Below are 25,083 nucleotides of genomic sequence, written 5' to 3'. Positions count from 1 at the left end.
CTGACTATCATCGGACTTTTGAATTCGGGCCAACACCAAAAGCCATACATGGACAGCTACTATGCTGTGTCAGGCAGTTAGTTATCTTACAAAGGCGGGATCTATCCTCGTCTAATGAAAAAGTTGCTAACAGTTGCTAATACTCCAAAATTTGAATGAAATTATTTGATTTTGATCACTGTAGTACATGTTGAAAGTAGATATTCACAAAATGTTGAATCCAGCTCAGCCACTGCCATGTGCTTATTCCCAGGGCTTGCTCCCTTTTAACACAGACAGATCAGATTGGAAAGGCATCCTTTCTTAAATAACAGATATTGATGCACCTTAAAGATTTATTTATACAATATTAAACATGGAGAAGATCCTTGGCTAACCTCTTGATCTTCTCCCACAGTTCAGCAAAGAGCTTTTTAATAAGAGCTACAGGATCAAAGTGAGGCTTCCACACAATCTGAATATCAAATACTTCACCCAAAACAGTCCCTTAAATGGTGACACGCAATGGAGCTGTACCGGCTGAGGCATGGATAAGACTCTGCCCGGAGCCCGAAAATTCCACTTTGATGATATTGAAGATTTGTCCAGCATGGTGTACTGCCCACTGCCCTAGATCGAGTCCCAAATTGACTGCACCCTCAGCCAGCTCTAGAGCATGTCGGGCCAGGTTCAACTCGCTAGTGTTGTTCTGTGCGAACCGAAGCGCCGTCTCAGCAGCATCGAAGGCGATGAACTCCCCACATTGGCTTAAACCATCAACAGCTTCTTGTGCACCACTAATTGCTCCCTGAGCAAGGCTCTCGACGCCTTCCAGTGCACTACGAGCGACATAAAAGACGTGAAATTCGTCGCTTGCAGTCACCACCGCGGGAAGACCACCCACGGCGGTCTGAATGATCGCATTTTGAGCGTCTCGGACTCTGTCAAGCCCTGCACGAGCCACAATCAATGCCTCGGTTTTGACCTTTTGCACGCCATCTAATGCTACTTCCGCTGCGCCAATTGCACCTTCTGCTGCCACAAATCCAGTCCCGTGCACAATGCCCTCAGCCGCGAAGAAGATACCGCGCACTACCTGGAGCGAAGAGGTTGCCGCTGCCTGGGCAGCCAACAAGCCAGCCTTCTCTCCAAGTAGTGGAGGGCAATTATACCAGGGCCCATCATCTATACGGCGGTTAATGTGGTCAATGTCACGATCATGATCATCAACATGGCGCTGCGCATTTTCGACCTCATGACGTGCACCCTCAAGGTCGCGTTCTGCACCACCAAAGCCTTGCTCGAATTCACGTCGGACCTGCTGCAGATCACTTTGCGCTTCGAGGACCGCATTGTCACTATCTCGTTGTGCGTCGCCAATATCATAATCCGCTTGTTGAATGGCCGCGGTTGCATCTGCTCGTACGCGCTCTAACTCGGCTGCCTTTTCGGTAATAAGATCCTTGAAGGCGCGCTCTGCCTCGTCGACTTTGGCTGTTAGGTCCTATCGAATACGCGTGGCCTCAGCATGTGCGGACTAGAAGCTCGAATCAAATTCGGCCTTCTTTGATAGCCACTGGGCGCGGGAGGCTTCGAGATCGTCTATAGCAGCCTGACAGTGTTCTTTGAAAGCTGCCTCCTTAGCATCCATATCATTTTTCATTTCGTCAAAGCTATGCTTGGCGGCATTTTGTGCGGCTTGTAACTGTTGTTCGAGTTGTCCAACAACATGGTCAATGAGGTGTTGTTCCATTAAGCCATGGATCTCGAAATCGGCATTTGTCCAAGACTTGTAGTCTTTGAGACAGAAATCACCATGACGCTTAAGTCGAAGCTAGGCTTGGGATACAAAATTGCCTCGAGTTGACAGGCAGCGGAAGCATCCCAGATTTGAACCGCCCATCAATGAGGACATGCTGTGTGTCTGCGGATAACTCGATATCTAAAATGGGGTCTGGTCCGCAAAACTTCGGGCCCTAGTTGGAATTGCTCGATCGAGGCTTGCAGCTGTACTTTGGATCCCACACTGCAGTTGAATTGCGCCCGCTTTCCGGATATCGTCATATCGCCTTTCAGAGATGCGCCTGTAGGGTATTCAGTCGCCCCAATAGAAGTTCCTGTCGAAAGATAGAGCCCAGCATTTTTGAAGTGAAGAAAGTCCTCGAGCTCCGGGAATCTTTCATTTGCGATCATTGAAGCGGACTGGACAAGGTCTACGACACCTAGGTCGGTAATCTGCGCAGCCAACAATTGTTCTTTTGGGTTCTGGCTCAGCTTCATCGCGACGCCTGCCTTCTTAGATCCTACAGCTAGTTCACCGGCGAGGCTAATCTCCCCTAGCGTACCTGTGGTGATCAAGCTTGAATTGATTAACCCAAACTCGAGAAGCATCGATGGTCTAATGGTTATGATCTCCGCCTTCCAGGATAGTAGATATTGATAATATATATCTCTGCCGTTAGCGGGGGATTCGGGTTCGATTCCCGATCGATGCATTTTATTTTTTTCTTGTATGGGAAAGACGGACGTTGCGAAGGCATACTGATTGATGGATTCACGCTAAAAGAACATGCCGGCCAACTGGCAGACGCTCGGAAGCTTGGAATCAGGAACGGGAAATCAGGAACGGGAAATCAGGAACGGGAAATCAGGAACGGGAAATCAGGAACGGGAATTTTGAAGATTTTGTATGGAAAGAGCTGTTGATTTGGCCGCGGGAGATGGATGGAATATTGACCAGTTTGTACATACATAAAAACCTGCCGCATTCGAGCGCACAGAGTAGCCTTAGGCCGGATTTGAGCCTCGCCGGGTCCACATGGATTTGTCAAATGGGTCAACATCTGCACGTACGCACTCGCGGCTAAGGTGTTTTGCCTTGAGCCCAAGAGCAAATTGCATGGGTGCATCGTCGCCCTCTTTGTCCCGCTTCACTTTCAAAATTACCTTGAGGATAAGTTGAATATCAGTTGCAGATGCCTGGACCTCAACCTCCAAGGGGCCGGTGTACACAGTGTCTGTGAAGCTGATGGTACGTTCTCCGGGGAGGATGATGCTCAGTCCGAACTTATTGCTAGAGTGATAGGCTGCCCTCAGCACCATACCCTTGACACTACCGCGAAGCAGCTGCTCCAACTTGTGAATTCCATAAATTGCCGCGCAGAACTGAATTCCCTGCACAGCCGGGCACTTGAGTCCAGGATAAGACAACGCCGGAGCGTCATGATTTGAAGCGATAAACGCCACTTGCTGGAGTGAGATATCCAGAAATGAATCCTTGAGCTCGGGGGCTAAGCGGCTCGTGCTGAGATCACCAGCAGCATGGCCGAACACCAGCCAGTTCAACTCACCCGTTTTAGCATCCCTTTCCGTTACAAGGCCTACTTGTAACTCCACGCCGCTGAAGTAGACGTCTCCGGTAATAGCTACTTTTGAGGCTCGTGCACTTTTGTTTTTTATCCTTTCAGACGACCGATGACCGATCTATCATCGAGCAGAAAGTTGGCTAGATGAAGAGGTTTTCAATGCTCTATTGGATATGCAACATGATAGGCTGATGGCGTTGAAAAGGAAGGACTCGGAAAATCAGGGGGTGAGCGAGAGTATTTTCAAAAAAACTCAGAACAGGTGAGTCACAGACCTTAATCCAATAATCCACGGTATGCTGACCTTTGATGCCATACCTATATGAAATAGACCGGCCTATGATTGATCGTATGAATGAATACTGGGAAGAATAGTGAAAAGGTTGTCGACGAATTTCTATAATTTCCCATAAGCGGAAGTCTATACCTCCTTATTATAAGAAATAGTTTCCAATTTTTCTTTGAGACGATATTCCACTCTACATTATGTATTGAATATTCATCTCGAATGAACTTGAGAGCTTCTCATCAATTACACTTAATAAAAATTAAGCAACTGGGCTTCTGGACCGTCTGAAGCAGGGGCAGCTCAAAACCAATCAAGTGGGTCCAAAGGAAGTGGAGACTCATTTCCGCGTATCGTTACGCCGCTGGAGTGCAATCAAACATGGCAGCAAGGGGAATACGACGATAATGACCATATAGACCATCATACACTTTCCTAATAGTAGGTGAACCTCCAGAAATAAGGTGCGGCCATGAACTTTATACACACCTCCGCGGCTCAATCCAGTACAAGGTAGTGTATAAAGCACTGGCATGCCCCGCCCTCATCTTCCTAACTCCAACTTAAACCTCCAAACCCCCCGGTCCAAATTACCTAAGTCACCCAAAGCCAAAAAGGAGGTGCATTTTGAACGCCAAGAGCACTTTGAAGAATGACCGCATTTGCGTCCTATGTACCTTAAGTATGGCTGAATGGACGGGGAGCCCGTTCCGCCACACGGACCACACCATGTGGCCATATGTATTATAGGTTGGCACAATTGAGATATGATCTCCATTCTGAAACACCATCGCTTATTTCTTGTAAAGTCCGAAGGCCAAATATTTCGTCACGTCCATGTACAAGCTCTGCGGGGCTTGATGGAATCGCCCCCGGGCCGAAGGCCCCCAATAGCGCCCAAAACGCCATCTTTCAACTTTATTCATGAATCCTTCGATCAATACCCCTGCAAGCCACACGCCATGTTTAAATGCATGAAGGTGACGCAGGTGAGATTGTAATTTAATTTCCCGAGCGTCCCAATGTTATCCCAAGCCCCTTTCCAGAGGGGTAGATTGCACGAGAAACTGTTATCTGTTAATTTCGAATATAATTTCAACGTTGAAAAAACCTTGGAAGGTGCGAGCAACTGTAACATCCAGGATCGCTCACCAATCCACATAAACGGAAAAGATACTCTTGCAGGAATGACCAACGTGCCGTACGTGCCTGCTCATCTGAAATATCGCCAATCAGTGCGGAGACTAACCAGCGTTTCGGCCCCCAGCCCCCACTCGCTTTGATCCTTCTCCCCGTTTTGGGAAACTAGTCCAAGCACTTGAACAGGGCAGATGTTAACCTAGATTGGTAGGCTAAGAGCCCGCGAAATGTAATTTTACGTCAAGGGCGAAATCCACTTCTCTTCTTTTAAGGTCTACATCTTCCCCACAAGTGAGACCGCAGTTGAACTTGAAGCCCTGTGACATATTTGACATTTCAGCGACCGATTGCGCGCTAGATCGCTGCGATGACCAACTTAGACGCCGTTTGGAATGTCCCTTTGGTAGAGGCAGATCCGACTCTGGCTCCAAAGCCGGCCGGGCTGGACCCGAAAGGTAGCCTCGCGACGAAGGACAATATTATTTGCGTGATTATGGTTGTAGTTGCAACTATTATGCTTTCGATTCGATTCTTTGTGCTGTTATGGGTGCAGAAAAATCGACCATTTGTTGATGACTGGCTTATGCTATCTTCTATAGTGAGTATTCTAGAATCACCTTGGTTGGGTATCGATTTCCGATGCAGAAAACTAACATCAGTCGCTTGTTAGGCCCCTTTGACTGTACTTACAGCAATTGGATATTATGGTGGCGTACATTATGGACTTGGGATGCATATCTGGGGTCAAACACTTGGACCATTGGTTGTGCAAGAGAAGGTGAGGCTTCTCTGAAGGATCTCGATTCAAGTGTCAGAGACTAACAACGTGTTAGAGAACATTCGCTTTTATCATTCTCTATGTCTTCCAACTGTTCCTGATCAAGCTGTCAATCTTGATGTTCTACCGCCGCATCCTGGGAATGAACTGGATGATCATCGCAAATCTAGTTATCAGTGTGGCTTATGCTATTGGCAGTCTGATTGCCATTCTAGCCGGACCTGTCCCATTGCACTATTACTGGACGCAATACATCGATGCGAGCGGCGGCTATTATAGATACGACTTCTACTACTTTTGGCTTGGCAATGGGATTACCAATGTGATATCAGACATACTCATTTTTCTGGTGCCAATTCCAATTGTGTGGTCACAGAATATGCGTGTGAGACAAAAGCTCATTCTTTCTGTTCTCCTCGGACTAGGCGTAACGTGAGTGATGATACTGATATACTGATACCCGAAGATATGAAAGCGTTGCTAACATCCAAGAAGCGTCATAGTCGCAAGTGGCGTTCGACTTCACTATCTGAAGACCCTCAAAACGAACCCCGATCTCACCTATGTCATGGGAACCGTCTTTTTGTGGTCCCAACTCGAGCCATGCCTAGGGATAATCTGCGCCACTTTCCCAGCAATCCAGCCTTTCTTCAGATTCTTTCTCAAGGTTGAATACAGGGCATACCTCGGTAGCAAGTTCAGCTTTACTTCGAAGAGCGCAGGTAGCTCTTCCGGAGTAACTGGCTTTGACTCGCGACTTGACTTTATGAACGGGAAAAAAGAAGATGAGATGCAGCTTACTATTGAGGCCCATGCAGAAACTGAACGCAATAGGCAAGAGAGAGAGAAGCTTCAACAGTACATTGGACCGATGTTTATTCGAGTACAGCACGATGTGGAGTTGACAGTTGAGGAAGCGAGGGCTTCTCGGATTCAAGTTTGATTTCCCACCGAGTCGATTTTTGATTTCTAGCGTTATGATTCCCCATACCCATTCTTTACTTGACAACGAAATTAAAAGATAATTTAATTCTTACTACACATTTGTTCCAGATGGATCACCTAGCAGTAGAAGGTCACATATGGGGGAAAACTCTGATACTAAGAAAATGGCATCGTTCGGATCTTGATGGTAAACATGCCGGACTACAATGCTCTGGACTCGAATGCTGACCACCTCGACCGAACACTCATATCGACCGTGCGCAATCTATTAATCCGATCACACAATCACAGCGGGGAAGAGAAATAGTTACATCACGGCCCCCAATAGTGACCGTCAATAAACTTTGCGCCCAAAGCTTAAAGATCGTCAGCGGGAATTAAGAATCGTCAAAGCCGAAAAATGAGTAAAATCAAAGCCTGGAATGCACCTCGTGATTTCAATCCGGACTAACTAGTGCCTGTCAGACTTTTGTTGGAATTATATCACCAAAATCAAGTGTACGAAATGCCATCCGGTCCCTATACCTACCTGTGCACTGTTGATGCCCACTTCCCACCCGGGCACCAAAGGGACTGCCGATCACTTTTACATCATCGTCACCAACAGTGTATGATCTAATTATAGATTATATGGAACTGAAGAATTCAATACCCGGGCGTGGGGGTCATAATTGTTACAGTTATTATGGAAGAAGATGAATTATGAGGTAGAATCGAGCCTTTGCATTTACATAACAGTATAGGGAAACCTAAGCTAAAAGGGAAAACCTATACCAAGGCGAAGAGATATCCAATGAAAGACCGCGAATAATCCACTAAAGGCCGCAATGTTACTGCGAGTTGCTGTATATGAATATCCGCTACTTACATTTGCTTTTACAGCGCCGTATTGTGTCATAGACACAAAGCTGTGTTGTCTTAGTGTTACTCACGCGTCAGTTCTGCGTTCGAATCAAATCTCAGAATCGAAAACGACATACAGGTGGGGGCTATTTGTATTCCCCTCGCATCAGTCTCATATTTTTGAATGTCGTGGAAGGTTCTAGATATTCATAAGGGACCGACCACTTACCACTGCCAGTGCTCCATGTGGGGGCTGTTCATATTCATTTGAATAAGTCTCATGTTGAAGAATCTTCCTCCCCATATGTAGAAAATTACGTAAATTCTGAGGCTGTGGCTATGTCAGTCCTGTATCAGTTAAATTTTCTTTGTGGCTGTAGGAACTTGAAACTACTTACAGGTTGCTATGTTCATTTCATCTACATTAGGACATGATGCTTATGTTCATAAATCTCCTTCCCAGGTATATAGAATCGCATACGTTCTATCCGCATATATGTATCAATGTATATCCGTAAAGTTTTCAAGGTTGCTTCCAGGTTCCAGATATAGGGAACTTCTACTTACATACTATCTAACGCCATCATGATCATAAATACCGTCCTAAAATTCAGAATTGTATTCCTACCCCCGTCAACCATCTTTATACGCTCCATTTCTTGCCTCTATCATTATTTTTGAACAATTATAAGAATTTTTCAAGGACTTGCTATTACTCGAAGTATACCACGCATCCCTGTTCCAACAAACCGTGGATCCGCTCCAGGCAGCCTACCATATCCGTTTCATTCCGCCGTCGTTCATCCACCAATTCACCACATTATGAAGAATTCTTTCGAAACACATCACGCCGATGGATGCTAGTCAAGTCTTTTATAGCTCTGGTTTCAGTTACTGAGTGTCTGTTAGATTCAACGAGAACGACCGTTTAAATGAGCGATACGTCAAGTTTGGACCAACAGAGCTCTAACGGATCGCGGGCGAAGTATTAAACCAAAACTATTGCCCATATTTCTAAGCTTGCGGAGGGGAGCTTCAACAAAGTGTTCATTCTGCGGGCAAAAAAATTATCGTGAAGTGATTGCACGAATTCCTACTCCTATAGCCGGGCCGCCTCATTGTATAACTGCTAATGAGGTGGCGACGATGAACTTTCTGCGAAAGTTTCTCAAATTATCTGTACCGGAGGTCTTGGTATATTCAACAACATTGGATAATCCCACTGGAGTAGTATATATCCTGATGGAACGGGTGGAGGGGGAAAGTCTTTCCTCTCGGTGGTTATCCCTTACGATCGACGAGGTGAAATATGTGATAACACAAATCATAAATTCCATTATTCAAAGGCCCACGCTATCGAGACTGTGCCCAACTGGATATATGTACGTTGCTTCAGAGTAGCAACACGTAGTCACGTCACAATGACCCAGTGTCCTAGTATTCAGATGAGACGGAAGCATGATCAACGACGTCCAATGATCAAGCGCTGGCTAGGCCTCATTCCGCTCGCCTCTCGGCGTTAACTGAGACCTGGGGTGTTTTAAATGGTGTTCTGCATGAAACTCCTCTCAAATATGGCTCAATTGTGCCCATAGTTAGTCTCAGTCGAACCAATCAGCATTCGAAGTGACAGCTTCATCTGCGATCGATAGCATAATTAGGAACGCTACCTTAGCTTGTAGATTTGGAAGGATCACTAGTATAGATAACGAGACACTTATGCTCCTAATACCCCTACAGCTTGATAATCAATAATTGGTTCCTCGTCTAATAGCAGAGTGCGTATGTATAATACAAGGAATTAAACCATAAGCGGATAACAAGACCCAAAGATATCCTTTTCGTGGAAGTATTGTCATGAATTTTGTCTTTGAACCTTGACATTTGGTTCGTTTCAAAATCAGAACGAAAAAACCCCTCATAAGGTTTCTTTGGAAAATGGACAGATAGTGAGTATAGAAACATTATGAATAATAGAAAGAAAGAATCGAAATATGATACTTGATAAACAAAGCCGGGAAGAACGCTTCGTGACAAAGAGACATTCCATTATTAAATTATCAACAGAACATATCCCTTTGTTGCTCGAAGACTATTCCGTATTAAAATTCTTTTACAAAGGATGGAGAATTAATCATGCCATTTCGGTCTCGCAAAACTTAGTGATATATTGCCCCGGAATCATCTCAAAAATTCAAGTTGTTAAACATCAAATATCGAAATATACGCACCATAAATGGCAACTGTCAAATCCAAGTCAAATCCTCGCAAAAGCTGGGTGCATATAGTCTTCGACTTTTCCTGCGACAAATACAAAAGCGATACGGATATTATAGAGGTTGCGCGCGAGAAGGTACTTCATGGGCAAACATACGAAACGTCAACAGCCAACGTTGATGAGGTATATGAGCTTGGACTGGTTTGGAACCCAATATTATCCATTGAAGTTCCTTTTGCATCAAGAGACTTTGTGAATTTACTGCAAGCATGCGATATAATCTTGAAGAATTGGAGCCGTGACCTTGATAAGAATATCGGGCTTCCATTTGAGACTAATACACTTTTTAGAGCCCCTGGGAAATATAATCAGGTTGCAGTGGCTGTTTTGTGGGATGAGTTTCATCAAACTTATCATCACCAGGAGATCGAAATTCGCCGCAATAGAGGTTGAGCTAAGCTCAATGACACTTCTTTCTTTCTTTTCTTTCTTTTAGTGAATAAGAATATACAGAATTTGCATTATCAAAAGGTACAAAGTTCATTGAATCGATCAGTTGCAACAACTCCAAGTCCTCATTTCATCTAGATATAAGCTTTCTACCCTGATGCCCCAGATGTACATGTAATCCCAAGATCACTCGGGGTATTCGCACAAAGAACTTCACTCCCCGATGATCCCACCACCGTATAATCAACAACAGTCACTCCGCAGGTTCCATTAGCACCACAATCCAAATTACCTGTAACTTCCCCCGGTGTCATTCCACTGAATCCCTTGAAGACCACGTCTGTTAAAACTGCATCCCCCGGATAATCCTCACAGTAACTCGCGTCTTCACCATAACAACTCTGAATCTGAATTGCATAATCACATCCGTCGACCACAACACCATCCCAGGTAACATTTGTCACGGTTGAGAGTCCATGGTCACCGCCAGAGGGATACGTCTTGATCCCAGCAGCTTTTGTTGAATTAATCATCTTTGCCCCAGACACGTACACATTCTTCACTGTGTCGTCACCACTTGAGCCCAATGAACCAACAGATAGCCCATGACTTCCAGTACAGGTTATGTCAGTGACAGTAACATAGTTTGCACCTGGCTTGAAGGCGACACAGTCATCATCGTTCGTGATCTGGATATTTGAGAGGGTGACATATGTGCTGGCGCCAATATCGAACCCATCAGTATTTTTAGGGGCATTGCTACTTTTCGAAGTCGCGTCCAATTCCAAGTCTGAGAAGGCAACGTTCGTACTGTCACCCTTGACGGAAATGAAGACGTTGGGTGGGTTCTTTTGCCTAAGACCGGAGACCGTGATATCCGAGCCACCAGTTATGTAAAGTAGTGTTGGACGCGCGTAGCTGCTGTCTGAGGCGAATAAATCCCATCTATATTTCATAGTTTAGTATGCGCCAACCTGAAAACTGCCCATCGTTGTATTCTTGAGGGTGTATTAATGAACTTACGCGTCTTGTCCATTCCCGTCGATAACGCCACTACCTGTAACAGATCGAATTTTGATTCCGTCAATATTCTTGACATTAATCATCGCAGTGCGTCCTTCCCAATAATCTGTGTCGGACGCGAATTTGAGTAACCCTTCAATTTGAAAGTCGCAGCCGCTGCAGCCAGCAAAATCGAGTACACTGTTGAGGTAGTATGTTGTGCCTGCTGGAATTACAATAGTTCCACCAGAGCCACATGATGCTATTGCTGATGTTATGGCAGGGACGTCATCTGTTGAGGAAGACCCGCCTGCGACGGGAGTGCAGGTCGAAGCGCGAGCATTGAGGGCCTGGGTTGGAGGAAGGGCAAAAGCGAATGAAATTGTAGACATAAAGCCTAAAAGCTTCAGTGCATTGGACTTCGCCATGACAAAGAGTGTTACGTTATGTGAAATGCTAGGTCTGATTCTAATGTTCTATCATTCATCATTTATATAGCCTATAATTATTTTCTTGTTGGGTTGCAGTGCCGATCCACTACTAAATGTATACGGAGGGCCACCCGGGTTTTAGTTTGAAACGCTGTCTTTATTCGAGGAATATCTCTTACCTAGCGGGTGTCAATGTGTTTCTCCATCTCCCGACGATATATGCAGGGTGCTCGGCCCCACATCTTTCGTTGATAATAGCCAGCCATTAGTACCTGTCATTTTATTCACATGCCACCTTGCCGGGTAAAAACGATCTAAGCCCAGACTTTTTCATTGGGGGTTTGATCCGGGCGCTTGAAGAGTTATATCTCCCCAGCCTGTAAAAAGCTTGATGATGTTCCAGGCTGTTAATATCCGAATCCCCACATTTCAGCAGCCAAGCAATATTATGTTTCAAGAACTGCCTATTCATGGAATATTTGGCGGAATTGCAGGATCATGCGGAGAATTTTCCATCTGCTGAAGTCCGTCATGTAAAATGCCAAGTTAGAGCAGGTATCTGGAAACAGGTCATCCGAACCAAAATGGCCACGGAGCAACTTAAAAATCAATGATTTCTTGCATAAAAAGCCTCTGCCACCATCAGAGAACTCAGCTCTTCGAATCCTAGATATCTCTAACGATAATCCAATTCAAATATGCATATATCAACATTTCTTGCCGCAGTATGCCTCGGCACAACAGTTACCGGCGCACCTACTAAGGTCCGCCGCGGCAACACCGTTAGCCGAACATCCCCGCCATCTGGATGCTTATCCGTAGGCTCATCAGGAACATACTCTACAATTGGAGATGCCCTTGATGCACTTGATTCATCGGCTTCCTCTGCCTGTATATTTGTTTACAGCGGCACATACGCGGAACAGTTGAAGATTGACTTTGCGGGTGAATTGACCTTGTACGGCGAGACAACAGACTCGGGGGAATACAAGGATAATACAGTTACCATCACGCATACTATATCGTCTGAGGATGCGGGGAGTTTGGATCTCAGCGCTACTGTGAATGTTGTTTCAGATGGATTTAAGATGTACAATATCAATGTTGTGAATGGATATGGGGAGGGTGCACAAGCTGTGGCGTAAGTAATATGGCAATTCTTCGTGCGTCAAGATGAAGACTTATTAGCTGGTGCAGACTTGTTGGGAATGCCGATCATCTTGGTTTTTACGGTTGCCAATTCTCAGGGTATCAAGATACCTTGTATGCCAAAGCAGGAACGCAGTATTACTCCAATTGCATGATTGAAGGTATGGAAAATAATGACAGAAAATACATATTGTTGATTTCAAATACTAATCCAGGTCTATAGGAGCCGTCGACTATATCTTCGGCGACGCTTCGGCTTGGTTTGGCGAATGCGACATCGTCTCCAACGGCTCGGGTGCCATCACTGCAAATTCTCGTGAAGAATCCACCGATAGTTCCTGGTATGCGATCGATAACTGCAACATCAAGGCTGCGTCCGGAGTAGACCTCGATGGTGATGTGTATCTTGGTCGTCCGTGGCGTGTTCTCGCGCGTGTGATTTATCAGAATTCAGAACTGGGAAGCTTGATTAATTCTGCTGGGTGGACTACTATGGCTGATGGAGCAACGCCATTGTACTACGAGTACGATAATACTGGAGATGGATCGAGCACCTCGGCGAGGAAGTATGAAAGCTCTATTTCGGCTGGGGTGACCAAGACAACTGTTCTGGGTAGCGATTATGCTGCTTGGATTGATGGGAGTTACTAAGCGCTTGAATTAGTGTGTAACTGAATACGATTGAAATTACTTAAAATTTCCCTCCAAGTCCGATATCACGTAGTTCATAATTTTTACATTATGGTATGCCAATCCTGAGAAGGCTCGACCGCGCCCGTTTTGAGAACGGGGCAAAAGTGGAGCATGCATAAGAGTGGATGTGGATGGGACATTGTTCATGGCTAGCCATCATGACTCACCAAGACTCATGGTGAAGTATGGAACCCGCAAGATCAAAGTAGACATCATGGCGCCTAGTCGCGCAAATTAAGCTATGTATTTCAGAAGTCGCAATCCCCCTGGAAAAATAACAATAAATAAAAATTCATCGCTGCATCAAAATGGCCGAAACATCTAACCACGCTATAGTGTATGGGGCATCGGGTATAATTGGCTGGGCTCTAGTCGACCAACTTCTAGGCTCTTATCTACATGCAACATCGTTCTCCAAAGTTACTGCTGTCACGAACCGGCCCCTCGATTTGTCGGAGTCCCATTGGCCTGAACCAGTTGATCAGCGAGAATTGCAGCTCGTCTCAGGCATTGACCTTCGGCAGGGCGACGGGTCCACACTAGCGCGATCTTTAACCCAAAAAGTCAAAGACATTGAAAAAGTCACCCATATATTTTACTTAGGTAGGTTTACGAGGTGTCAATTTTGGTCCCAGGCTATACAGAACTGACGGAAGAAGTTTTCACTGCAATTGAGGATGATATCGAGGAAGTTGCGCTCAATAAGCGCATGTTTCAGAATGTTATCGACGCCCATAACCTTATCAGTTCGAACTTAAAGTTCGTGGCATTTCCCGGGGGGACAAGAGTAAGTAATCACAACGGTAAAACGTTTAAACTGTACTAATTGCGTAGGGTTATGGGATTTACGCTCCCAGTGGAACTTTCACGCCGCCCTTGATAGAGGATATGGTGAAGAACCTTCCAAGTGATTATGCCAAGACAGTTGTATACCCGGCATATCGCCACATGCTTGATAAAGCAAGTGAAGAGAAGAGTTGGACATGGTGCGAAGTTTGTCCCGATGCTATTGTGCGTATATTTTTGCCTACTACTATGTCTCACAGTATAACTAACTCGAATCAAGATCGGCTTCACACCAAATGGTTCCCAGTTTAGTCTCGCACTACACTGGGCCCAGTATCTTTCTCTGTACGCCTATAACCATGGCGTCGGTCCGAATGCCCCAATGGCCGAGAGCAACTTCGCCACCGAAGTCCCTTTCCCCGGCAATGTGGCTGGCGCCACCTCCTTGTTCACTCCTGCGGCTAGCAAGACAATCGCTCGCTTCATGATATATGCTTCGATGCACCCTACTATCTGCGGTAATGGCCAGTTATTCAACATCGCCGATGACGATATCCCATGCAAATATGGTGAAATTTGGCCTCATCTCGCCAAATGGTTCGGTCTTGTAGGCGTCGGGCCGCCTGAAGAGAAGCTGGAACCCACGAAAGATAGTCTCAGGGTCGGAGAACTTCCTCAAGCTACCACCGGCCTAACCCCTGGCGAGTATATTGCCAAACATAATGGGATATTTGCGAAGTGTGGACGTGTGAATGCTGTCGGCGGAGGCGTTGGCGCTGGTAGTCGACAATTGGACAGTGTGGGATACTGGTTGACTTTTGATCGTCAAATGAGTTTGACAAAGTTGAAGAGCTCGGGTTTCGAATTAGATGGAGCCCCGATTCAAGCATGGTTGTACAGCTTTGAAATGTTCAGAAAAGCTGGGCTCATACTTTAGTGGACAAGATTGAGCAGAAAGTAGTCTTTTGGATCTAAAAGCTGTGGTGTGACTATGAACATCAATAAATCGCTTTCATATCGTCCAATGAAACTCTGGGCACTATCCGGGCCAATTGAGCGAATTTCAGTCGGTTTATTCTCAAACAAGTCACAATAAATCTAAATGACATTGCTCATCAATGAATAACTTGAGAAAAAATATAGTGAGAATGCCATTTGTTCCAGGATCTATGTTAAGAAAAGAACATAAAACCCCTGGATTCTCTGGTATTTTCTGACATGTATTTGATAGAAGGCTGTACGGTATACGGTGTACATAGTGTCATATATCCCGAGGTGTCGCCGATAAAGGTCCTAGCGAGAAAGGCTCCCGATGTGACGGGACCGCGGAGACCCACCATAGATGCCCGACGTGGACCCCCTTAATGCGAAGAGATCCTTTCTACTCCTACCCCTGCATCAGGACTCAACTTCGGCAATTTCGAGGTTCAAACATGCCTAGAATCAATATTAAACTTTGGGCCTTTACGAGTTCCATGGGCTACCCTTGAAGGTTCATCAGCACTGCCCTTCATCCAAAGCGCCATGATGTCAGAACTGTTGAGTGGCCAATCAATCGAACTTGATGAAACTTTAAATTAAGTTAGAGTCTCTTGGCTGAACTGAGGTCTCAAAATCTCTCGCCAAGATGAACGGCCAGACTCCCCTCGACCGCTCGACTGCCCCTATATCCTGTCGCAGTCTAGCTCCTCCACCCTCGACAGGAGACGAGCTCTTTACTTGAATCGAGTGCCGGCGATCTGCCGTTTTGATCGCTAACATGCAAGCATCACTGTGAGCTTATCTGCCAATGGCAGCATAGCTAGCTAGTAGCCGGGCTATTCAACAAAGCATCCTGAAGAACTGCCAAAACGCCACCCCCGGTCAATTTCCCTGCCAACGGGACACAAATCAACCAGCGTCAATATGGCAGGCGAAACGGGCCCAATCCATGTATCCCGGGCGGTTGCAATGGTGATGGCAGCATTCCTTGCCCTCTCTTGCTTCAATGTCCTTGAAATTACTATCTCGACCTTCACAACATTTCGTCGCCGCCGTGGCCTGTACTTTTGGAGCATGCTTATAGCTGCATGGGGAACACTTGTACATGCCATCACGGGGTTCCTTCGCTACTTCGCCCTTGCCCCCAATTTTCCAATGTCAGTTTTAATCTGCATTGGCTGGTACGCTATGGTGACGGGCCAATCGGTTGTGCTGTACTCTCGACTTCATTTAGTGACGAGCCATAAACAATATCTTCAATTCGTACTGTGGATGATTATTATCGACGCTTTTATCTTCCACGTCCCTACAACAATTCTTTTCCTAGGAAGCAACCACGGTGTTTCTAGCTGGATCTCGCCCTTCAATATCTACGAGCGGGTGCAATTGACGGGTTTTTCCGTTCAAGAAATCATAATCAGTACCCTTTACATCTGGGAAACATCAAAAGGTCTTCGGCCTGTTTTGGCCCTCAAAGGTCCTCGCGGCAACAGGGTAGTTGTAAACATTATTCTCGTCAATGCAATCGCCATCGCGCTGGATATTGTTCTTTTGGCTTTGGAATATACAGGCTATTTCGATATTCAAACGACCTTCAAACCTTTGGTCTACAGCCTCAAGCTCAAAATGGAGTTTACGGTGCTGAACAGTCTTGTCGCTGTGATTCGCGCAAGTCCCGCGTCTATTGAAGATATTCAACCATCTCATGATGATCTTCATATTCAACCGCGCTGGAGCGATGATCATTCGCCACATAGTCGTGAAGGGATTGATCCTGAACATCTTGAAAACCATGAGGCTCGACTGAGAGACCGCAGCCGAAGAAAAAAGCCGACCAGCTCCCCTGGATCTTGGACCTCTGAATATCCGATGATTTCGGTTGGTCAGGTATATCATAGAGATTCTTAAATATAACTGTACATAATAATTGATCTAAATTACGAATTAAAAGTACGTACTGAATCTTCCATGTTGTCTTTTTGAAGCCAGCGTTATAGCCTGCACACTACTGCTAACCATTCTGACTTTTGGGTATCGGCACATGTAACATGGATCCAATCTTCAAGTGCGTAGCCTGATGGATGAGAAATGAATTGATAGAATCGACGTACTAAACAAAGCATATTTATAAATATTGCGTGAAACCTTTCACAATATACATCCGAACCGAATAAAAAAGAGAAACAGAAATAAGGAGAGATATGTTCATAGCTGTCAACTTCTCTCTAATCATTGATTGCTTTTATACTTCAATTCCGTTTTAGGCTAGGCGGTGAAGCCAATTTACGCCTCGCTTTCACTCCAAGCTCCGATGCGCCGATATCTCACGCATAATCGCTTCGGACTTCCTCCACAAACGGGGAAGCAAAAACTAACGGCCAGGATGTCTGACGAACAACCAGAATCTGCGCACGACCAAGCAGAACGCGCCGGCAGCCCAGTCGCCTCCGATCCGCCACAGGCAACCGGGATCGCGACAGACAAAGAACAACACGAGGAGCAAGACTCGGCAGAAAAGGACCATTCACCCCAACACGATCAGTCAGAGGAAGAGGGAGAGCAAGAGGAAGAGCAAGAGGAAGGAGAGGAAGAAGAGACAGCAGCGCCCCCATTACCCGACGAAGTCCCCCCACCACTCCCCGACGAAGCACCGCCCGGCCAAACAACGGATGACGGATGGGAACCAGTATGGGATGCAAACGTGCAAGCATACTATTTCTACAATCGTTTCACAACCCTCTCGCAATGGGATAATCCCCGCATCCCTCAATCTGAACCCACGGCCGCGGCCCCAGGCACAGAAAGCAAACCACAAGATCAACCACCTCTGCCGCAGAAGTCCCCCGTCCTAGGTGGCTATAACCCCGCCATTCACGGAGATTATGATCCCACAGCTTCGTATGCGCAACAATACGAAGAACAGAAGGATCCGAACGCGTCCTCTGTTGACCCGACCGCTGCTTATGGTGCTACTGGAACCTTTAACCGGTTCACGGGTCGATGGCAGGCAGATTCGATCAACCCGGATAACCACAATGATGCGAATAAGTCGCAGCGACAGATGAATGCGTTCTTCGATGTCGATTCTGCGGCTAATTCTCACGATGGGCGTAGTCTTCGGGCTGAGCGGAGCGCGAAGAAATTAAGCAAGAAAGAGCTTAAGCAGTTCAAGGAGAAGCGCCGGGAGAAGAAGGAGGAAAAGCGCAGGGCGTGGTTACGGGATTGAAGGGCTAGATGTTCTTTTGCATTGAAATTGGGGTCTGCGCTTGGTTTGGATTGTCCAGATCGCGTGTTGGTGTTGGGGCGTTGTGTGCTTGTTTTCTCTTCTTCTCCCTTTGAGTCTTGCGTTCTGGCATTGTGCATAGAGACAGGTGTGTTTCCTGTTCATCCCGTAATCTTGTCCAAATAGCAATATGTATCATTACCCATGTGAATCAACTTGAGCTCGTATAGGCTCATTCCTTCTTCAAATATCTTTTTCTTTTCTTTTCTTGTTGTCCTGGTTTATATAGTCCTGCTTAAGAACCCCACCATGAGTCATGTGACTGCCATATCAAAGTTTCTTCGAAAGCGGCGAACATGAATTTCAACAAGATCTACTCGGATCAAAAAGAGACACAGAGGTAAGAAATGCTGGATTTCTGGATTTATCATGTGCCTTACCCTGTTACCTGCACTAAATACCGGGGTTTTCTCACTGGTTGGACGAATAATGTGACCAATGCGCTTACATTGAGTGCGCAAAACTCGGAGATGCTGCGATTCGTTTTATAACAAACCTATGGGATTAGTTGGATTTCATGTTGTTGTATTACTTGAATTTCGACCTTCCATTGTATTTTTTGTTTTTGAAACATCTCACTAATAATCTCGACTAGGATATCAAAATCTATTTTCTACTGCAAAAAGGAACCTGCCCCAGCTTAATACTGCACCGGAAGCAAGAAAGAAAAAGAAAGCGAAAGCGCTGTACTATCTTATTCCGAAGTTCTACTTGACATTAATATATAATGTCTGCCTCAACACCAAGGTCTAAGCCTACAGTGCCTGTTGCACTTTCATCTGAGTCAATCGAGGATCTCATCTTCGATGCTCGAGCAGGCGATCTCCAGGCTCTGAACGAAGACGTCGCTAGCCTAGCCTCGCAACACAGCTGTCCCGAATGGCAAATTGTTGCCTCGGCTATTGACATGGAAGAGGAGAGCGAGGGTGGCTCCGGATCCTGCGTGCTGCATTTCCCCTCTGCAAATGGAAACTCAGGTATGTCAAGATTGAAAGTCTAATATGATATCATTATTCTAACTTGATACCCAAGAAATCCTCAACGCTCTTCTTTCAAAGTTGTCTGCTGGAGATCAAGCCCAGCGCACAGCTTTCTTAAACCACCGCAATTACTCTGGTAACACGCCTTTGCACTGGGCTGCACTGAACACGCACTTGGAGTGTGTGAAGGCGCTTGTCGAAGCCGGTGCCGATGTTGCTATTAAGAATGATGCTGGACATGATGCGGTCTTCCTTGCTGAGCGGGCTGCTTGGTCTGCTTCTGCGGAGGAGGTCAAGGAGGATGAGAATGGAAATGAGGAGATCGAGATGACTATTGGTGAGGCTGAGGGTGGTGAGGATCAGGAAGCTTCTAATGCTGGGGAGATGTCTGCGGGCAGACAGGTTGTTGAGTGGTTGTTGAGCTCGGAGAAGGCTGGTGGGTTGGAAAGTGGTGCTAATGAAGGAGAGAGCTCGGCTTAATTTGCTGAAACGTTGCATGGGGTGATGAGGATGTGATTTATGGATCCATGAAATAAAAGTTCAGATATAGACAGAAGCGATTTTTATTTGGTTTTTTTTTTCTTTTTTTTTTATGCAAATGCATTGGAGATCTAGTCTTTTCGCAGGTTAAACATGGTTGAAACGCTCGAATTCAGAGTTAACATCAATACATGCCCAGATCATTGCCTATCTGGGGAGGAAAATTTATGTCCGTTTTGACGTGCATTTGACGTATATGGATGGTCGGTTTAATATGCATAGCGTGTGATGAAAACTATAGCTGGCTGTGTCGTATAGCATGTCAATCTCGACGGAATTTGCCGTTCACATCATGGTCTACTTCTCGGACTTTGGCATCAAACCCAACTTTGAAGCGTCGATCCCGCCATACAACAGTCACACCGCCATATACAGCAGAAATCCAAATAGGTAGTGCGAGAAGCTCACGACCGAGCCATGCAGCGAGCCACTGTAGAAACGGACGGCGAGTAACCTGGAGGGAGCTCCGGCGGACAGGACGCGCAAATGGTGGTGTATTTTCGTCCACTTCGATTGACTTAGCGGAATGAAGCTTGATGTAGAGAGTCCAATCGATGAAGATCCAGAATGCCATACTGAGCGCAAATATGGCAAAGAATGACATCCATGTACCCAGAGTAGACGCGAATTGGAAGCCTTCCTGTTCAAGGTATGGCGCTAGTGCTGTTGTTATGCCCCATGCCCCGTATATAGAACATAAGAATGACTCGGTGCCGGGCTCGACGAGGGTCGCGAGGAGGACCGTAAACTTCCGGACGCGCAACCATCGAACTCGGCGGGCGATGTATGCTTGCACAGACATGTTCCCTACTGGCTGGATAGCTAGGTCTCCAAAAACCATTGCATGTTTACCCCAGTTTTCCCCGTATTCCTTTTCTTCCCGCACCTTCTTTCGCCATAGAAGGTCGCCAATCAAGTGATCCTCACATATGTTGTCCGAAAAAAAGTCAATACCGGGATGACGGGGAGTGGGGTTCTTTGGCGAAGGAGCAGTGAGATAGTCCAAGTGCGAGCGACGGAACATGTTAGACTTTCCCACAATGCATGGCGCAATAAGCACGGTATTGATTGCGGTGTACATCTTCGCATGTGCAGAGGAAAGGAACAGCTCCTCCAAACGACCACCTCCAGTCTCAATCATGCTTTTGAAGCTGTCTTCTGGATGACTCGATGAAACCGCATCGTTCATGATTGTCGCGTCACGAGAAGCATCCAAAAAGGCTTGTCGCTCTTCGTTGATGGTGTTCTCCCCAGTGACATCCACGACTAAAGGAAGATGGTGTACAAACTTGTACTTTTTGCCAGGTGTTGCTCCTGTCCCGCAAAGCCTATCGACCATGCGACCACAAACACCTTTGCCAACCCAGACATTGCAGTCAACGATCCAGATGATATCACCCTTCGCCTCTCGATATGCCTGGCTCATGTTGCGGATTTTCGGGTTCGGTCCGAGCGTGTAGCTATTCGGACTGCTGCCCTGAAGTAACGGGTCTTCTTCTTCGATGTATACATGGGCATCGGCATCCGGGAAGTCATCAACGACTTTGCAGAGAATGGGAAAGGCAGGGTCATCGCGCGATGAGACACATAAGGAGATCGTCAGCTTGTCACGGGGATAATCCTGGCGAAAGGTGGCAGCAAGGCAGTCGTAAAGATTGGGCTCGATGCCCTTAACCGGTCGGATCGCAGTAACATGAGGAGCGTCTGAGGAAGTCGCGAGAGGAGACCGGCGGGGTCGTCGCAAAAAATATCTCCAACTAATTGACTTTACGGTTAGCCACTGTCGTAATCGGGGACGCTAGTTTGTTCTTTTTGTTCTTTGTCCCCGCGTGTTTCAATTGCCATTGTCATTGTCGAACAGATAAAGCTACAAATTGAAGACATGTTCGAGAATAGAGCGAAAGGACAAGGAGTGTAGGCGCCGGAGATTCAACATACATCTGAAAATATCCCAAGGCACACACGAGCATCACAGTGGTGTACCAGATCAGGCCGATCCAGCCCGCCGCGACGGACAAGGGCATATCGCCATCACCGTGGAGGAAATGCGACTTCGACTTTAGCATGGGTCTCAAGGGAACGACAACACAAACGAGAGGGACATTCTAAGGTAGGAAGGTCCAACTTCGGAGGGTGCGGGAGTATGCGAGGGCAAATTGTGGGTTGGTCGCTGGGGCGTGTGTGGAGCTGAGTGCTGCGCAGTTTCGGGATCGGATACTGCGGCTTCCTTGCTCTCTTAACCCTGTAAAGAGCTATGGAAAACATAGCACCACCGCGTAAATTGGCTTAAATATGCAACCCTTTTCAAATTTTGGATTCGCTTTCGAACAATGGAGCTCAGGCATTTGTATATTATTCCTTTAGACCCTCTCGTTTGCGCTTTGACCGCCCAAGCTATCCAGCTCCACTTGTGCAGTGCCGTGTTTGTAAGAGCTCCCTGAGCGGCAATAATAATTAGTCTTAGGCGTAATCGGGCCTTAAGTATTAAGCTCGGGCCATATATAACTCTACTATTTGCAAAATAATACCTACAGAACCTGGGTATTTTCCGCATGTTAACGCTAAAATGTTGATCTTAAAATACTCACCGTACACAGCGATATATACATCCATTGTATCCAATATCATGACACCAATACACAATGTACATCCAGCCCTGGAGAACTTGAACCTCGAGGGCTTGATCCATGATCCACCGAAAAACACATGGGCAGGCTTTTTAGCTTAGTGGGATTATCTTAGATATTTCTAGGTTGATTTGAATTAAGGTTGGAAGGTTAATACACGCGTTGAGGCAGATCTACATACAACCGGGACATTGAATCCCCAGGTGTTGATACCTCCAAATACATGTCCACACTAGTATGGATGGATGTAGTACCTAGTAGGTGATGCCAATATCACACCAGACTGTAGGTTTAGCCTGTACGTAGGTAGGATTTATTTAGCATATCTATACTATTGGAGTTTTTAGAAATAAATTCGAAATTTTAATTGCCATGCGTAGAATGTATCCAAATGCCCCATGTGCAATTTGCAAAAAGGCAGAATGAGACAAATCGAAATGTATGGAAATTGAAGCGCAATAACTTGTAAAATATTTCCTAGATACTATAGCACCTTACCACCATACTGATGCCGCTAGGAATAAAGAAACCCAACCCTCCAAAACGCCAAACCCAGCGAGGAAAATCAATCAGATCATGTCTTCTTCTTCTTTCTGACCAAGCCAGCACTGAGAACATTAACACTCGCTGGCTGATCCGGAGTTGGCTGGGCAAACCCCGATTCAATCTGCTGCGCTGAATCTCCGGTTGTCTCAGCATTTTCAGCTTCCGGCTTTTTTCTCTTGCGAATCAGCGTACTATCCAGAAGGTTGTTAGCCTCTATAGGCTGTGCAATGCCCTGTTCTGGTGAATGACTGCCAACAACCCGCTTGCCCCAAGTGAGTTGGTCGGCTAAGGAAGCCACATTGTCAACATAAGCCTTGGTACTGGCAGCAATTTCCTTTTCGTCATAGAAATTGTCCAGAAGGCCGTCCATCATCTCCTTGTAGCCTGCTTCGTCGAGTACTACATGGCCTCGACCGGCCTCGGGCCAGAAAAATGGATTAGCTTCAACAGTCGACGACACTGGTCGACCGTTGGTTGAAAGATTGCCTGGGTGGCAGTCGAAAGAAGCCGCCGGGGTTTCGGATGATGGTACCGGTACGGTTTCGGTGCTGGCAGTTTCAGCCGAGGGCTCCTCCGTGTTCGCCTTATTGACATCCTTTCCAGATGGCTCGTCATTTTGAGGTACGGGGGCAGTTCTTTGAATAGAATTATTGCCCCCTGAAAGAGGACCTTGGCTCTGACTTGCCATTGTAGTCGAGTTCATTAAACCAGGAGGGTTTATGACAAGCCAGAGGAATCCCACAAGTCTACCAGCAGAGCACTCCTGGCGGAACGACATCATCTCCCAGAATTGATCCAAGGATCTGACGCTTCGCCACTGGCCACTGTGGGCGACTTGATTTTCACCCTCTGCAGGTTCTGGGAGTTCATCATCCAGGTCAATCAGGAAACGTGTCTTTGGGTCATCTGGAAGTCGGGGAATTAAGCTGCGCGGTGGACCAGAGGGATCTTGGACCATTTGCTTCAATGGATAACTTGCGAGCCATCGCGGATGATTCTGTGCGTCGGACTTAGAAGACACAGGGAAAAAGTTACGCGTCTCTAACCGGTCACAGCCCGGCACAATGAGATATGCAGTCGCGGAGGCCTTAGCTGCCTCGGCAGTCTGGTCCAGAGGCTTGCTTTCTTGCGAAACAGACTCAGGCTCATTCTCTCGAAGGATAGGATCTAAAGCTCGACACCACCACTTGATCAATCCCCGGTCGTCGAGAACATGCTTCTCGGGATTCTCAATGCTGGCGGGAAAGAGATATTGATTCTGGGCGCGAGCAAACAGGGAAATAACCAAGCGTACACCAGGTCGTTGGTGTGTGCGAGCAAGGTAGGTCAAGAATGTATGAGAGACCAATCTGAGGACCGAGACTTTCTGCGGCAATTTGAGTAAATGAAGGAGGCCAGTTGAATCGGCCTTGGAGACGAAGATGGTGGTCAAGTGAGCAGAGTTGTAGATCATGACCTCCATTCCAAACACGATAAGCTCGGCTCCATCGTCATTGGGGGAGTCAATGGAGACTGACAGGAAGTGACTTTCGCAAAAGGTGGCTTCGGGCTCTTTTCCGGGCGCGGCGGCGAAGAGCGCGTCGCAGGATGCCGGAGTGGAGGAGATATGACGGGCTGTTAGCTCAGTCCCGGTGGGGAGCACCTTGGCCAAGAGATCACCCAGATCCCCATCCACTGCCATTGTTATTTTTTCGACCAATGAGATTCGGCGTTGAGCGAAGTTCGACTGATACGTAGTGGAGCTCAATCTCGCAGCGATTTGCCCTGCCGTTTATTGGTGGTCACGTGTCAGGTACAGGTGTAAACAGGAACATAAATGACTAGGGGAGAACCTTGGAACAATAGGCCGTATTTAAATTTACATATAATTATAAAAGATGAAAATTAAGAGAGAGAATAGGAGATTCGTAAAGTGAGATATTTGAATTTGATGCTTATGGTGGGGAAATAATCTGTGAAACATTTATGTATAATGCTTGTACCCGTATAGTGATCACATCCAATGCAGTATTTACTAGTACTGCTAATATTCAAGACACATAACTTTCCATAACATCGGAT

The 25,083-nt window shown here is 46.3% G+C and overlaps 11 protein-coding genes across 11 annotated transcripts; 6 read left to right on the top strand and 5 right to left on the bottom strand.

Moving 5' to 3' along the window:
• Positions 1 to 487: 487 nt before the first annotated feature.
• On the bottom strand, positions 488 to 2,370 carry N7478_007658 (uncharacterized protein; the record flags this gene model as incomplete). The annotated part of the gene is made up of 3 exons (XM_056923872.1): positions 488 to 1,473; positions 1,597 to 1,813; positions 1,948 to 2,370. The coding sequence occupies 3 exons, from the start codon at positions 2,368 to 2,370 to the stop codon at positions 488 to 490; spliced, it is 1,626 nt and encodes a 541-aa protein (XP_056776598.1).
• A 396-nt stretch (positions 2,371 to 2,766) lies between these two features.
• On the bottom strand, positions 2,767 to 3,660 carry N7478_007657 (uncharacterized protein; the record flags this gene model as incomplete). Its single annotated transcript, XM_056923871.1, has 2 exons — positions 2,767 to 3,379; positions 3,620 to 3,660. 2 exons carry the CDS (start codon positions 3,658 to 3,660, stop codon positions 2,767 to 2,769), a joined length of 654 nt encoding a protein of 217 aa, XP_056776597.1.
• Positions 3,661 to 5,137: 1,477 nt separating this feature from the next.
• Positions 5,138 to 6,491, top strand: N7478_007656 (uncharacterized protein; the record flags this gene model as incomplete). The annotated part of the gene is made up of 4 exons (XM_056923870.1): positions 5,138 to 5,368; positions 5,441 to 5,548; positions 5,604 to 5,980; positions 6,044 to 6,491. The coding sequence occupies 4 exons, from the start codon at positions 5,138 to 5,140 to the stop codon at positions 6,489 to 6,491; spliced, it is 1,164 nt and encodes a 387-aa protein (XP_056776596.1).
• Positions 6,492 to 10,153: 3,662 nt separating this feature from the next.
• Positions 10,154 to 11,434, bottom strand: N7478_007655 (putative extracellular exo-polygalacturonase; the record flags this gene model as incomplete). Its single annotated transcript, XM_056923869.1, has 2 exons — positions 10,154 to 10,949; positions 11,028 to 11,434. The coding sequence occupies 2 exons, from the start codon at positions 11,432 to 11,434 to the stop codon at positions 10,154 to 10,156; spliced, it is 1,203 nt and encodes a 400-aa protein (XP_056776595.1).
• Positions 11,435 to 12,135: 701 nt separating this feature from the next.
• On the top strand, positions 12,136 to 13,237 carry pmeA (putative pectin methylesterase; the record flags this gene model as incomplete). The annotated part of the gene is made up of 3 exons (XM_056923868.1): positions 12,136 to 12,578; positions 12,635 to 12,747; positions 12,810 to 13,237. 3 exons carry the CDS (start codon positions 12,136 to 12,138, stop codon positions 13,235 to 13,237), a joined length of 984 nt encoding a protein of 327 aa, XP_056776594.1.
• A 350-nt stretch (positions 13,238 to 13,587) lies between these two features.
• On the top strand, positions 13,588 to 15,002 carry N7478_007653 (SDR family oxidoreductase; the record flags this gene model as incomplete). Its single annotated transcript, XM_056923867.1, has 4 exons — positions 13,588 to 13,882; positions 13,939 to 14,066; positions 14,114 to 14,290; positions 14,346 to 15,002. The coding sequence occupies 4 exons, from the start codon at positions 13,588 to 13,590 to the stop codon at positions 15,000 to 15,002; spliced, it is 1,257 nt and encodes a 418-aa protein (XP_056776593.1).
• Positions 15,003 to 15,970: 968 nt separating this feature from the next.
• On the top strand, positions 15,971 to 16,954 carry N7478_007652 (uncharacterized protein; the record flags this gene model as incomplete). The annotated part of the gene is made up of 1 exon (XM_056923866.1): positions 15,971 to 16,954. The coding sequence occupies one exon, from the start codon at positions 15,971 to 15,973 to the stop codon at positions 16,952 to 16,954; it is 984 nt and encodes a 327-aa protein (XP_056776592.1).
• Positions 16,955 to 17,429: 475 nt separating this feature from the next.
• Positions 17,430 to 18,272, top strand: N7478_007651 (WW domain-containing protein; the record flags this gene model as incomplete). The annotated part of the gene is made up of 1 exon (XM_056923865.1): positions 17,430 to 18,272. One exon carries the CDS (start codon positions 17,430 to 17,432, stop codon positions 18,270 to 18,272), a length of 843 nt encoding a protein of 280 aa, XP_056776591.1.
• A 784-nt stretch (positions 18,273 to 19,056) lies between these two features.
• N7478_007650 (ankyrin repeat domain-containing protein) lies at positions 19,057 to 19,789 on the top strand (the record flags this gene model as incomplete). Its single annotated transcript, XM_056923864.1, has 2 exons — positions 19,057 to 19,306; positions 19,362 to 19,789. The coding sequence occupies 2 exons, from the start codon at positions 19,057 to 19,059 to the stop codon at positions 19,787 to 19,789; spliced, it is 678 nt and encodes a 225-aa protein (XP_056776590.1).
• Positions 19,790 to 20,111: 322 nt separating this feature from the next.
• On the bottom strand, positions 20,112 to 21,915 carry N7478_007649 (putative ceramide glucosyltransferase; the record flags this gene model as incomplete). The annotated part of the gene is made up of 2 exons (XM_056923863.1): positions 20,112 to 21,606; positions 21,788 to 21,915. The coding sequence occupies 2 exons, from the start codon at positions 21,913 to 21,915 to the stop codon at positions 20,112 to 20,114; spliced, it is 1,623 nt and encodes a 540-aa protein (XP_056776589.1).
• A 1,135-nt stretch (positions 21,916 to 23,050) lies between these two features.
• Positions 23,051 to 24,703, bottom strand: N7478_007648 (H3 histone acetyltransferase RTT109; the record flags this gene model as incomplete). Its single annotated transcript, XM_056923862.1, has 1 exon — positions 23,051 to 24,703. The coding sequence occupies one exon, from the start codon at positions 24,701 to 24,703 to the stop codon at positions 23,051 to 23,053; it is 1,653 nt and encodes a 550-aa protein (XP_056776588.1).
• Positions 24,704 to 25,083: the final 380 nt, after the last annotated feature.

This window comes from Penicillium angulare, assembly GCF_028827245.1.
Source record: "Penicillium angulare strain IBT 27051 chromosome Unknown utg000005l_segment0_segment0, whole genome shotgun sequence".
Classification (NCBI taxonomy): Eukaryota; Fungi; Ascomycota; class Eurotiomycetes; order Eurotiales; family Aspergillaceae; genus Penicillium; species Penicillium angulare.
The sequence above is the reverse complement of the archived record's forward strand: the minus strand, read 5'-3'. Positions and strand labels throughout refer to the sequence as shown.